This window comes from Salmo salar, chromosome ssa19 (genome assembly GCF_905237065.1).
Source record: "Salmo salar chromosome ssa19, Ssal_v3.1, whole genome shotgun sequence".
Taxonomy (NCBI): domain Eukaryota; kingdom Metazoa; phylum Chordata; class Actinopteri; order Salmoniformes; family Salmonidae; genus Salmo; species Salmo salar.
Genome location: NC_059460.1, coordinates 56,054,581 through 56,067,390, shown reverse-complemented (window position 1 = coordinate 56,067,390; position 12,810 = coordinate 56,054,581). Strand labels below are relative to the sequence as shown.

General features: G+C 44.7%; 1 protein-coding gene across 10 annotated transcripts in view; it reads left to right on the top strand.

Annotated features, from left to right (window-relative positions):
* The window catches only part of raraa (retinoic acid receptor, alpha a), a 213,815-nt gene that overhangs the window by 142,343 nt on the left and 58,662 nt on the right, over positions 1–12,810 (top strand). The window contains exon 1 of one of the 10 annotated variants that reach the window (XM_014158999.2): positions 8,230–9,298. The exons of 8 other annotated variants lie outside the window; for them this stretch is intronic. In XM_014158999.2, the coding sequence (XP_014014474.1) occupies positions 9,121–9,298 (178 nt within the window). In that variant the 5' untranslated portion in view covers positions 8,230–9,120. Of the gene's footprint in view, positions 1–8,229; positions 9,299–12,810 lie in introns of those variants that run through there. One more of the 10 variants, XM_014159006.2, reaches the window with a different exon arrangement.

Below are 12,810 nucleotides of genomic sequence, written 5' to 3'. Positions count from 1 at the left end.
CTAACCTGTAGACCTACAGCTAGCTATCACCTGTCCTGTGGGGGGAATGGTGAGGGACCAATTTTTACTGCTTCCTTACACCCTTGATTGGGGCATGGAGAGAGGGGCTGTAAAAATAGTTTGACACCCTCAAGGTTCAGGCCGCAATCTCCTCCGCCCTCACTCATAAAGCTCTTTGAATTCCTTCAAACCACCCCTTCTTCCACTCTCTCTCTCTCTCCTTTCTCTCCCCATCCCCCCATTCAATCTCTCCTCCATTTCACTCCCTAATCAGGGACTTTCTCCCAACCAATTGTGCAAATGTGTTATTTTTTGGCGTAACTTATTTTTTAACTTATTGTGTACATAATGTTGCTGCTACCGTCTCTTATGACCGAAAATAACTTCTGGACATCAGAAAAGCAATTACTCACCGCGGACTGGAAGAAACTTTTTCCTTTAAAGAGTCCGATGAGAAGGATATCCTGCTTTCACTGGAACAGGCCCAGCTCCACGCCTTTGCGTGAAGAAAAGACGCCGATTGGGGATCCTTCTGAAAAGCCGGAGGCGAGTGAGTAAACTCCCAATGCCTTCCGTTCTCCTTGCTAACGTGCAATCATTAGAAAACAAAATTGATGACCTAGTATTAAGATTATCCTACCAACAGGACATTAAAAACTGTAACATCTTATGTTTCACCGAGATGTGGCTGAAAGAAGAAATGGACAATATAGAGCTGGCGGGATTTTCCATGCACCGGCAGAACAGAGACGCTACCTCTGGTAAGACAAGGGCTGGGGGTATGTGTCTTTTTGTCAATAACAGCTGGTGCGCGATATCTAATATTAAAGATGTCTTGAGGTATTGGTTGCCTGAGGTAGAGTACCTGATAATAAGCTGTCGACCACACTATCTACCAAGTGAGTTCTCATCTGTATTATTCAACCAACTCTATAAGGCCATAAGCAAAGAAGAAAAGGCTCACCCAGAAGCGGCGCTCGTAGTGGCCGAGGACTTTAATGCAGGCAAACTTAAATCTGTTTTACCACATTTTCACGAGCATGTCACATGTGTAACCAGGGGGAAAAAAATCCTAGACTACCTTTACTCCACACACAGAGATGCATACAAAGCTCTCCCCCGCCCTCCATTTGGCAAATCTGACCACAATTCTATCCTCCTGATTCCTGCTTACAAGCAAAAACTAAAGCAGGAAGTACCAGTGACTCGCTCAATACGGAAGTGGTCAGATGACACGGATGCTACACTACAGGACTGTTTTGCTAGCACAGACTGGAATATTTTCTGGGATTCATCCAATGGCATTGAGGAGTATACCACCTCAGTTATCGGCTTCATCAATAAGTGCATCAATGACGTCGTCCCCACAGTGACTGTACGTACATATCCCAACCAGAAGCCATGGATTACAGGCAACATCCGCATCGAGCTAAAGGCTAGAGCTACCGCTTTCAAGGAGCGGGAGACTAATCCAGACACTTAGAAGAAATCCCGCTATGCCCTCAGACGAACCATCAAACAAGCAAAGCGTCAATAAATGATTAAGATTGAATCCTACTATACCGGCTCTGATGCTCGTCGGATGTGGCAGGGCTTGAAAACTATTACGGACTGCAAAGGGAAACCCAGACGCAAGCTGCCCAGTGACGCGAGCCTACCAGACGAGCGAAATGCCTTTTTATGCTCGTTTCGAGGCAACAACACTGCAGCATGCACGAGAGCACCAGCTGTTCTGCATGACTGTGTGATAACGCTATCGGTAGCCGATGTGAACAAAACCTTTAAACAGGTCAACATTCACAAAGCCGCTGGGCCAGACGGATTATCAGGACGTGTACTCAAAGCATGCGCGGACCAACTGTCTAGTGTCTTCACTGACATTTTCAACCTCTCCCTGACCGAGTCTGTAATACCTACATGTTTCAAGCAGACCACCATAGTCCCTGTGCCCAAAGAAGCGAAGGTAACCTGCCTAAATGATTACCGCCCCGTGGCACTCAAGTCGGTAGCCATGAAGTGCTTTGAAAGGCTGGTAATGGCTCACATCAACAGCATCCTCTCAGACACCCTAGACCCACTCCAATTCGAATACCGCCCCAACAGATCCACAGATGACACAATTTCAATCGCACTCCACACTTCCCTTTCTCTCCTGGACAAAAGGAACACCTACATGAGAATGCTGTTCATAGACTAGAGCTCAGCGTTCAACACCATAGTGCCCACAAAGCTCATCACTAAGCTAAGGACTCTGGGACTAAACACCTCCCTCTGCAACTGGATCCTGGACTTCCTGACGCCCCCCCCCAAGTGGTAAGAGTAGGCAACAACACATCTGCCACGCTGATCCTTAACACTGGGGCCCCTCAGGGGTGTGTACTTAGTCCCCTCCTGTACTCCCTGTTCCCCCATGACTGTGTTGCCAAATACGACTCCAAAACCATCATTAAGTTTGCTGATGACCCAACAGTGGTAGGCCTGATCACCGACAACGATGAGACGGCCTATAGGGAGGAGGTCAGAGAATTGGCAGTGTGGTGCCAGGACAACAACCTCTCCCTCAATGTGAGCAAGACAAAGGAGCTTGCAGGAAAAGGCGGGCTGAACATGCTCCCATTATCATCGACGGGGCTGTTGTGGAGCGGGTCGAGAGTTTCAAGTTCCTTGGTGTCCACATCACCAACAAACTATCATGGTCCAAACATACCAAGACAGTCGTGAAGAGGGCACGACAGAATCCCCTCAGGAGACTGAAAAGATTTGGCATGGGCCCCCAGATCCTCAAAAGGTTCTACAGCTGCACCATCAAGAGCATCCTGACCGGTTGCATCACCACCTGGTATGGCAACTGCTCAGCATCTGACCGTAAGGCGCTAAAGAGGGTAGTGCGAACGGCCCAGTACATCACTGGGGCCAAGCTTCCTGCCATCCAGGACCTATACAATAGGTGGTGTCAGAGGAAAGCTCATTAAATTGTCAGAGACTTCAGTCATCCAGGTTATAGACTGTTTTCTCTGCTACTGCACTGCAAGCGGTACCAGAGCGCCAAGTCTAGGACCAGAAGGCTCCTCAACAGTTTCTACCCCGAAGCCATTAGACTGCTGAACAATTCATAAAAATCGCCACCGCACAATTTACATTGACACCTCCCCCCCTTGTACACTGCTGCTACTCGCTGTCTGTTTATTATCTATGCATAGTCACTTCGCCCCCACCTACATGTACAGATTACCTCAACTAGCCTGTACCCTTGCACACTGACTCGGTACCGGTGCCCCCTGTATATAGCCTTGTTATTGTTATGCTTATTGTGTAACTTTTTATTATTACGTTTTATTTTAGCCTCCTTGGTAAATATTTTCCTCTTCTTTAACTGCACTGTTGGTTAAGGGTTTGTAAGTAAGCATTTCACGGTAAAGTCTACACTTGTTGTATTCGGCGCATTTGGCAAATAAAGTTTGATTTGACATCATATCCCTCTATTATTTTGTATGTACATAACAGTGCTATTTCTGCCAGGCAATAGTGCCTGAAAGGTGTTTTAAACAAGGCCTTTCCATCAGTGGGCTGTTGAGGCTTTAAAGGGATAGTTCAGGATTTTGGCAATGGAGCCCGTTATCTACTTCCCCAGAGTCAGATGAACTCGTGGATACCATTTTTATGTATTTGCGTCCAGTATAAAGGAAGTCAGAGATAGTTTCGCAAGCCAATGCTAACTAGCGTTAGCACAATGACTGAAAGTCTACAGGAACATGCTAGCTGTTCCCATAGACTTCCACTCATTGCACTAACGCTAGTTAGCAACTTCCATCTGACTCTGGGGAAGTAGATAAAGGGCGTCATTGCCAAAATCCCGAACTACCCCTTTAAATAACCATGCTTTGAAGCCTGAGCCGTGCAGCAGAGTAGTACACACACACAGGTCCAATCTCTCTGAAGCCTGAGTGGCTTTCCGTATTCTCAGGAGTGTGGAACTTTTGAAGCTGCTCTCTCTCTCTCCAGCATATTTGAACGGGCTGGTTAGCTGGCACCGGCTCCTCTTCCTCCTAGGCTTTGCCTTCACACACGGCTGCTATGTTGTGCCAGAAGCCAGTGACCACATTCACTTAACCTCTAACTGGCCAAGCTTGGCTCCTTTGGCTTAGTGTTGCGTTTGACAATGCCTAATCTCTCACCTCTTAATGTCAAAACAAGCCGCCAGGGTTGGGTAGGTTACTTTCTAAATGTAATCCGTTAGTTACTAGTTAGCTACCTGTCCAAAATAGTGATCAGTAATTTAACTTTTGGATTACCAAACTCTATAACATAATCAGATTACTTTCAGTTACTTTTGGATTACTTTCCTCTTAAGAGACATTAGAAGATGACCTAAAGGATCCATCAAACTCATGCGGTGTGTCATCATAGTGTTTTTATTTCATTTATTTTGTAATAAATTTTTTGTAAAAAAAAATGTTAACCTTTATTTAACTAGTGCTCTCTGACTTGTGGTCAGACTCGCTCAAGTGGGGAGGTGCTGAGGGACATTTTTGTCAATAAGTATTTTTCTCTGCTCATGCAGGAGTAATAAATTAGTGCACTAAGATTATTTGTTTTTATATTAATTATTTTTGAATTATGGTTTATCAGGGGGTGCTGCAGCACCCCTACTTCCCGCGGCTATGCAGATATGACTGGGCACCGCATGGCAGCATGCCAGCAACCTCATTCTCCCAGCTAACGCTGATATAATACCCCTATGCAGAAAGGGAAAAGCACCTCCCCCCTTCTCTCTCTCTGTTTTTCATTCTCTATTCCCCTCTATCTTTTACTATTCTCTACCTCCCTCTCTTCCTCTCTTCCTCTCTTCCCCTCTTCCCATCTATCTATCTATCTATCTATCTATCTATCTATCTATCTATCTATCTATCTATCTATCTATCTATCTATCTATCTATCTATCTATCTATCTATCTATCTATCTATCTATCTGTCTGTCTGTCTGTCTGTCTGTCTGTCTGTCTGTCTGTCTGTCTGTCTGTCTGTCTGTCTGTCTGTCTGTCTGTCTGTCTGTCTGTCTGTCTGTCTGTCTGTCTGTCTGTCTGTCTGTCTGTCTGTCTGTCTGTCTGTCTGTCTGTCTGTCTGTCTGTCTGTCTGTCTGTCTGTCTGTCTGTCTGTCTGTCTGTCTGTCTGTCTGTCTGTTCTGTCTGTCTGTCTGTCTGTCTGTCTGTCTGTCTGTCTGTCTGTCTGTCTGTCTGTCTGTCTGTCTGTCTGTCTGTCTGTCTGTCTGTCTGTCTGTCTGTCTGTCTGTCTGTCTGTCTGTCTGTCTGTCTGTCTGTCTGTCTCTTTCATTCTCAATTCAATTCAAGGGGCTTTATTGGCATGGGAAACATATGTTAACATTGCCAAAGAAAGTGAAGTAGATAATATACAAAAGTGAAATTAAGAATAATAAGACTTTCTCTAAGCCTGGAAAACAGCTCTCCTGGCACATGCATATATTCACAATGATTAGTCATGTTAAGGAATTCTACAAGTCACTCTATTTGGCATTGACTTCTGCATCTTTTCAAGTTCCTGCAATGTGACTTTTGTCTTTGAAGTCCTGAAATGGAGCTTAGTCTCTCAAGCTTTCCCATGCCTCCTCTCTGTTATAAGCAGTGATCAACAATCCATTATCTCCCACTCTGGCTGTGCCATCACAACGTAGGGGTGAAATTAATACTGCCCAAGCTGAGAATAAAAACAGGCAGAGAGAATTAGCATTTTCTGACACCATTACTCATTGTGGCTAATCCTGTGAAGGAATTTCCCTTGTGGTATCTGACCAGAGCTGGCTCTCGGCTGTGTTGTTATCAGTCAAAGTAAACAGTCTGGTCCCTGCATTAAATAAGTGTCACAGTCAAAGGTGGAGCAGTCCACCCCTGCTGTGGACAATGCCAATAATTCCTCTAACACCTTTTCACTCAGTCCTAGTCATGGCCCTGCCCTGTGGTTCAGATGTGAACCAGAGGCTGGGATGTACCAATATTGAGCCCCTGATGGGGGATGAGGCACTGGCTAAACCCTGCCAGCACTGTGGTATGCAGAGGTATCGGTCCTGAAACATCATGTATTAGTCAATTGGTCATCATAGTTTTGGAGTTAGTGTTTGTATTATCTATTGTTTGGATCTCAATGGATAGTCTTGTTTCAACATGCTATTTAATTAGTGTTGTAATGGTTATTACAATGGAATAAAAACTACTGTTGTGTATTTGCTTTTTGTACCACATTGTTGCCTGCTTCTGTAAGAATGTTGCATGGTTATATTCAGTAGGAAGTTGCAACAATGGTACAACCTCACCAGCTTGATGTAGCAAACTTCATTCTAATTATTTTAGAACACTTGTAAATAACTTTTATATACACTACACCAAAGTATGTGGACACCTGTTCATCAAACATCTCATTCCAATATCATGGGCATTAATATGGATTTGGTCCCCCCTTTGCTGCTATAACAGCCTCCACTCTTCTGGGAAGGATTTCCACTAGATGTTGGAACATTCAGCCACAAGAGTATTGGTGAGGTCGTGTACTGATGTTGGGCTATTAGGCCTGGCTCGCAGTCGGCGTTCCAATTCATCCCAAAAGTGTTTGATGGGGTTGAGGTCAGGACTCTGTGCAGACCAGTCAAGTTCTACCACACCGATCTCGACAACCATTTCTGTACCTCGCTTTGTGCATGGGGGCATTGTCATGCTGAAACAGGAAAGGGCCTTCCCCACACTGTTGCCACAAAGTTGGAAGGACAGAATCATCTAGGATGTCATTGTATGCTGTAGTGTTAAGATTACCCTTCACTGGAACTAAGGGGCCTAGACCGAACCATGAAAAACAGCCCCAGACCATTATTCCTTATCCACCAAACTTTACAGTTGGCACTATGCATTCGGGCAGGTGTTCTCCTGGCATCCACCAAACCCAGATACGTCCGTCAGACTGCCAGATGGTGAAGCATGATTCATCACTCCAGAGAAGGCGTTTTCACTGCTCCAGAGTCCAATGGCGGCGAGCTTTACACCACTCCAGCCGACGCTTGGCATTGCGCATGGCGATCTTAGGCTGTGTGCAGCTGCAAGGCCATGGAAACCCCTTTCATGAAGCTTTCGAAGAACAGTTCATGTGCTGACATTGCTTCCAGAGGCAGTTTGGAACTTGGTAGTGAGTGTTGCAACCGAGGACAGACGATTTTTACGCGCTTCAACACTCTGCGGTCCCTTTCTGTATGCTTGTGTGGCCTACCACTTTGCGGCTGAGCCGTTGTTGCTCCTAGATGTTTCCACTTCACAATAACAGCACTTACAGTTGACCGGGGCAGCTCTAGCAGGGGAAAAAAAATTATGAACCGACTTGTTGGAAAGGTGGCATCCTACGATGGTGACACGTTGAAAGTCACTGATCTCTTCAGTATGAGCCATTCTACTGCCAATGTTTGTCTATGGAGATTGTATGGAAGATTGTATCGATTTTATACAGCTGTCGGCAAAGGGGTGGCTGAAATAGCCAAATCCACAAATTTGAAGGGTTGTCCACCTACTTCTGGGTGGATTTTATTGTGGTGGGAAAAAGTGGCATTTCTTGGTTAAAGGGCCTGGTTGAATTCTGGTTTCTGCTCTGAGGCTATTTGCGCTGGTTCAGTGAGAGCAGCACTTGAGGAAAGTTGATTGTGTAATAGTAAGTGTACAAGGTGGGAAACATTGAATTATGTCAGATAAGAAAATCAGAGGCGAATCGGAGTCAGTGTGTGGATCATTTGGGGGGGGGGTTGAAGCTGCTTGCTTCCATGGGTTCAAGAAAAGTTCAGCAGCATAGTATTAGGCAAATTAGCGAGACAGGGAATGAGGGAGAAAAATCGTAGGGTAGTGAACGATGAGAGCACGGGGAAAGGGGTCAAATTAGTTGGAAGGAGGAGCCCAAATGACGAGTGAGAGTAGACATCATTTCTAGGAAAAGAGGTAGCCTACAGGCTCATGGGAAACTCAATTATGTTCATATACTCTCTGAAAAGACATGCCAAGTTAATTTGGGAGTTTACGTAACTTAATTGTGTCTTTCAAAACGTTACTTTTTACATAGGAGCGAGGCAAGGCGCCAGCGGGCTTGTGTTGTGGCTTTCAGGGCCCACGTCCGGCTCTGTTTGAGTGGTGCCTGTGAAGGGTTACATCTGGGAGGAGCCACCACTGAAAAGGGAGCGAGGAAAAAACAAGCGATTGAAGGTGGAGCCAAAGCCCAGCTGCTATTCCTTGTCACATTCTGCAGAACATGATAGCCACACAATTTGTGTGGGAACGAATTCGGGTCCTCTCTAAATAAAAACAAGAAGAACAGATTGTGTTTTGCGAATCGGGAGATTTTAAAAACAAGAAGGGCAAGATATCTAACAAATCAAGTCGTCGTGCATTGGTGGTGTTGCGTGGTGGACAACATAAGTAGATAGCCAGACAGACAGACAGCAGGCTGATAGTCTACCCAAGACAAGAGCTCAAACGGGACAATCTTCCTTATCCCAGAGGACGAGTTGGAACTAAATACGGAATTCCGTTCTGATTGATCTGCAACTACTCTCTTTTGTCTATTCGGATGTGGTTGCAGTGTTATTGAAATGGACTGGGACCCCTTTGCGTGATTTCAGGTATTCTTGTAATTTGTAGGGTAGCCGATATTGGTTTGGATCTAGTTTATTATTTGAGCAAGGCCATTGAACTGATCTGTCTGGTTGAAGTTATTAAGCTTTTTCGAGCAAACGAATAATTCGGCGAATTCCTGAACCTCACGTTTGACATCATGTTGACCATTCTTTTGAACGATGTGTTCAAATTGAGTGTAGGTGAATATTCCATATATTTATTATAGGTTTGTATCGGATTGACTCTACCAACTAGTGGATCCGAAACCTCAAGTGTGTCTATGAACGGATTTATTCCCCTTTCTTAATTCATTGCCGTTTTGACCAGTTTGCAGCCTTTCTACTACCTCTGCTGGTAGCAAACTGAAAACCACAAGGCTGCGCCTCCTATTTTCTTGTGCCCAAATCATTGAGCGCAGCAGTCATTATTTCTCTCATCTGACAATAATCCTCCCGCTTTCTCTCTACATATGATGTATGAGAGTGTGGACGTCGTGGGACTGAATCCCAGCCCGAACCCGTTTTTAATGATGGATTACTACAACCAGAGCAGAGGATGTTTGATCCCGGAGAAAGGACTTGTGCCCGGAGTGCCCCATCCCTACAGCTCGTCCATCAGAAACCAACACTGGAACGGCTCAAATCACTGTAGGTGGCATTTTCACTGCCTCGTTAACTTAATTTCACTAATCGGCGAAGTTAACGCAAAGCCCTTTGCGCGAACTACGCCACTGTTTTTCTATAACTGTTCATGATAATTGTTTTATGAGGTGTAGAATTATTGCATACATATATTATGCCTATTAAATTCGTTCTAATCAAGTTAATAAACAGTCATGTATATCCCATGTAGCTTATAACATGGTTATTACTGTACTATTTACCTCTTAACACTGCATTATAGTTGACGCATTTTTGTTATACCGGTCTTCTATAACCCACGTTTAAGTATGATTTGAAATCATCTACAAGGATGTCTGTCAGTCGCATAATAGCCTACAATAGCCTATGATGCAGGCAATGTTATCCAAGCTATTGCATTTTGATTAATATCCACGAGGTTTTATCCAGGCATGCCAAATGTAATCAGCTCAAACTTCCCCGCTGTCATTAACCTTCGCTGCTGCAATAACCTATTCTAGAGCCATTGCTGTAGATATGTAGCCATTATATACCTCGTTCAAAATGATTAAATGCTTTTCCATTGAGAAGTGCACAATAATAATAAAGATGAATTTGAAAGTGTAGACCTATATTATCATCGAATTTACCGATAATTATGCGGCAAAATGATGCAGATCTGTAATCATTATATAGTTATTGGTACTGTATAAATATCTCCATGCACCGATTAAAAAAAAACCATCTACAATGTTGCTGTTGTGGAGTTTGTACTTTTGCAACGACATTTGGAAGAACTTTAGTTGTTTTACTGTCAGATGCTGCTCTAACCCTCGTGTCTATGGAGAAGGCTCATATGTTAACTGGGGGGCACGAGGATAGTGGTATATTGCTGAACATCTAGCACCCTCAAACTAAATTCTGGACTTCGAAGCCAGTTCCACTGCATTTTGTCGTTGTTCCCCTCTAATCAGGAACCGATTTAGACCTGGGATACCAGGTGTGTGCAATTAATTATCAGGTAGAACAGAAAACCAGCAGGCTCCGGACCTCCGTGAGGTAGGAGTTGAGTACCCCTGATCTAGCATATATCGTCATTTGAGTCCAAGTCCATTTAAAAATGTTATCAGATAGAAGTGATTATTTCCTCTTGAAACACAGTAGTTTACACGTGGAGGGAAATAGTCCCCCCTGCCACACTTGCAGAATTGGCTATAGAGTGCATCTGTAGCAATTGAGATGATTTTATTGTGGCAACAAAGTATCATTTGAAGGGTCATTTCATTCTGTATCTCCACAGGGGTAACCCGCTGTGCCACTCAGTCACAAAGCACACTGGGACTTTATAGTAGAAGTGGTCTGCTTGTTGATTACAGCTGAGTGACCATAACAGCCAGGCGCTCTCATATCCTGAGACGGGATCATTTCCTCACAAAATCTGGGCTATATAAATGTACAAGAGAAGTAGATGAAAAAGTGTGTGTTTCTCATCCGGGTATTGAAAAATGTGCCTAGGCCCCAGAGTTTGTAAATTAATATCCGTCCTGCCTGACCTGATTCTGTGTTTACTTAAGTCATGAGGTTTGGACAGAGATAGGGACTGGACATTGAGAAACACATCGACAACAACACCAATCGCAGACAGAAACTGCTCACATGCTGCTGGTTTTGTTTAGGAGGTCACATCTCTACTAGGGTTAAAGCAATACAGCTCCTCTGAACACAACACAGACAGCACCAGCCCTCACTGAGCCAGTTTCCAGCCCGTACGCTATTATCTTATTGGCCCAGTGAACGGCTCTAGTGGCAGCATTGATTCAAACCATATGAGCTAATATGCAGGAGGCTAGCAGAGGGTGGGACCAGGAAAAGACCTCTGATCCCAAGCTCTGGTTCACATTGTTGTGCTAAACCAAAGAGGGCTGGGATAGTCAAACAACGTCTGGTGCGCCTCTCCTCTTTTTATTTACCTGTTTTTATCCCACTCGTTTGAAATTAACTTCATATGCAGGGAATCCTATGCTGTGTAATCCACTGCACATGGGTTAGGAAATAGATTATACACTTTTACCTTGGCAGTGTGGTTCATTTTAGAGGGCCGGCCTCATAGCAATATAATGACTTTTTCTTGGCAGGCCACTTCTGCATGTATTTACAGCAATTAGGCTATTCATCAGATGACCCTTCAGATATTCTCTCAACTCTGAGTACATTCAGTGACATCTCCACTGAAGTGAAACTTGTCTCAAACTGCCTCTAAGGGTTTAGACACACCGGTAGCGTTTGCCGGGAGAGAGTACTTAGCATCTCTGAACAGAGTGCTGGCTGTAATTTACAAACCTAATGTCGGGAGTCAGACGTCCACCAGTGGGTGGTCCCTCAACGGCAGATTAACATTCGGTGCAGTGCGTGTGGTCTAAGACGCAACCTTATCAGCTACTACTACTCACAGTATTATATATTTACAGAATATTTCATTTCAGCTCCAAGCCAACTGTGTTATCTCTATCCAGCCACGTCAGTGAGTGGTGTTAATCATAAGGAACAACAACAGGCAACACCAGTAGGAATCTGATTTGTTATTATGCTGAAGAACAATGCCCAGTCTCAACGAAGTAGATTAAAAGCACTTGGTTCCATTCCTTTCAGAGGGTTGCTCCTGTCGGAATCCTTACAGCAATTGCAGGCTCATGCATGAAGGAATGTGCATGTCTTTTTTCACATGACTGTCACACACACTGCACGGGGAGGGGGGTAAGGGGGACACAAGGTGGGCTCCTGTCACAGTGGCTTGGACTCTCTCTCTCAGGCCTATTGCTTTTTCCCAGGCTGTCGTATGGCCTGTAGGGTGTGCGCCGACAGCAGCCCAAGGAGCCAAGCTTTTACTTTTTCTCAAGGCAGAGCTGCCAAGTGGTGGCCTATTGGCTCTAATCGCCTGTATTGGAGGGGGTTTGTTAACTGCTCGCCTAATCTGAATCATGTGGTATTTTAAGTGCGGAAGTCCTTTCAGTAGAGTGAACCCCCCCCCACAAAAAAAACAGATGGTATTTTTGTTTTCCAAAAGCAGGAGCAATTTTGGCAGGGCGAGTGAGGGGTGGAAGAGTTTGAGGGGAAGAGTTCCAGTTTGCTGGTGAAGTGTAAACCCGTTTGGTTTCTCCAAGAGTTGAAGTCTTGGAAGCGTCAGACAGCGTAGTGAGACCGCCCGGTAATTGTTTGTGCTGTTTTTTTACAGTACATGGAAACTGCGGCTGATGTGTTTGGACGCAGCACTCGCCAAACGATTGCAGTGTTGGCTTTGCGAATGAGCTACGAATATTGTTTTTCGCCCCTGACGTACGAATTGCATCTGGCAGCGTGCACCAGGGACTTGAAACCGTCCATAAACAACTTAGCATTAAAAAACCGGCAGTTCCACTAAACCCCAAATTGACATGGCCAAAAAGTGGGAGTTTTGTGACAATGCAATGTAGAGATGCTGAGCATAACAACTGGGAAAAATTGTCATCCTACCAGGCTTGTTCTAGCATGATCTATAGTGA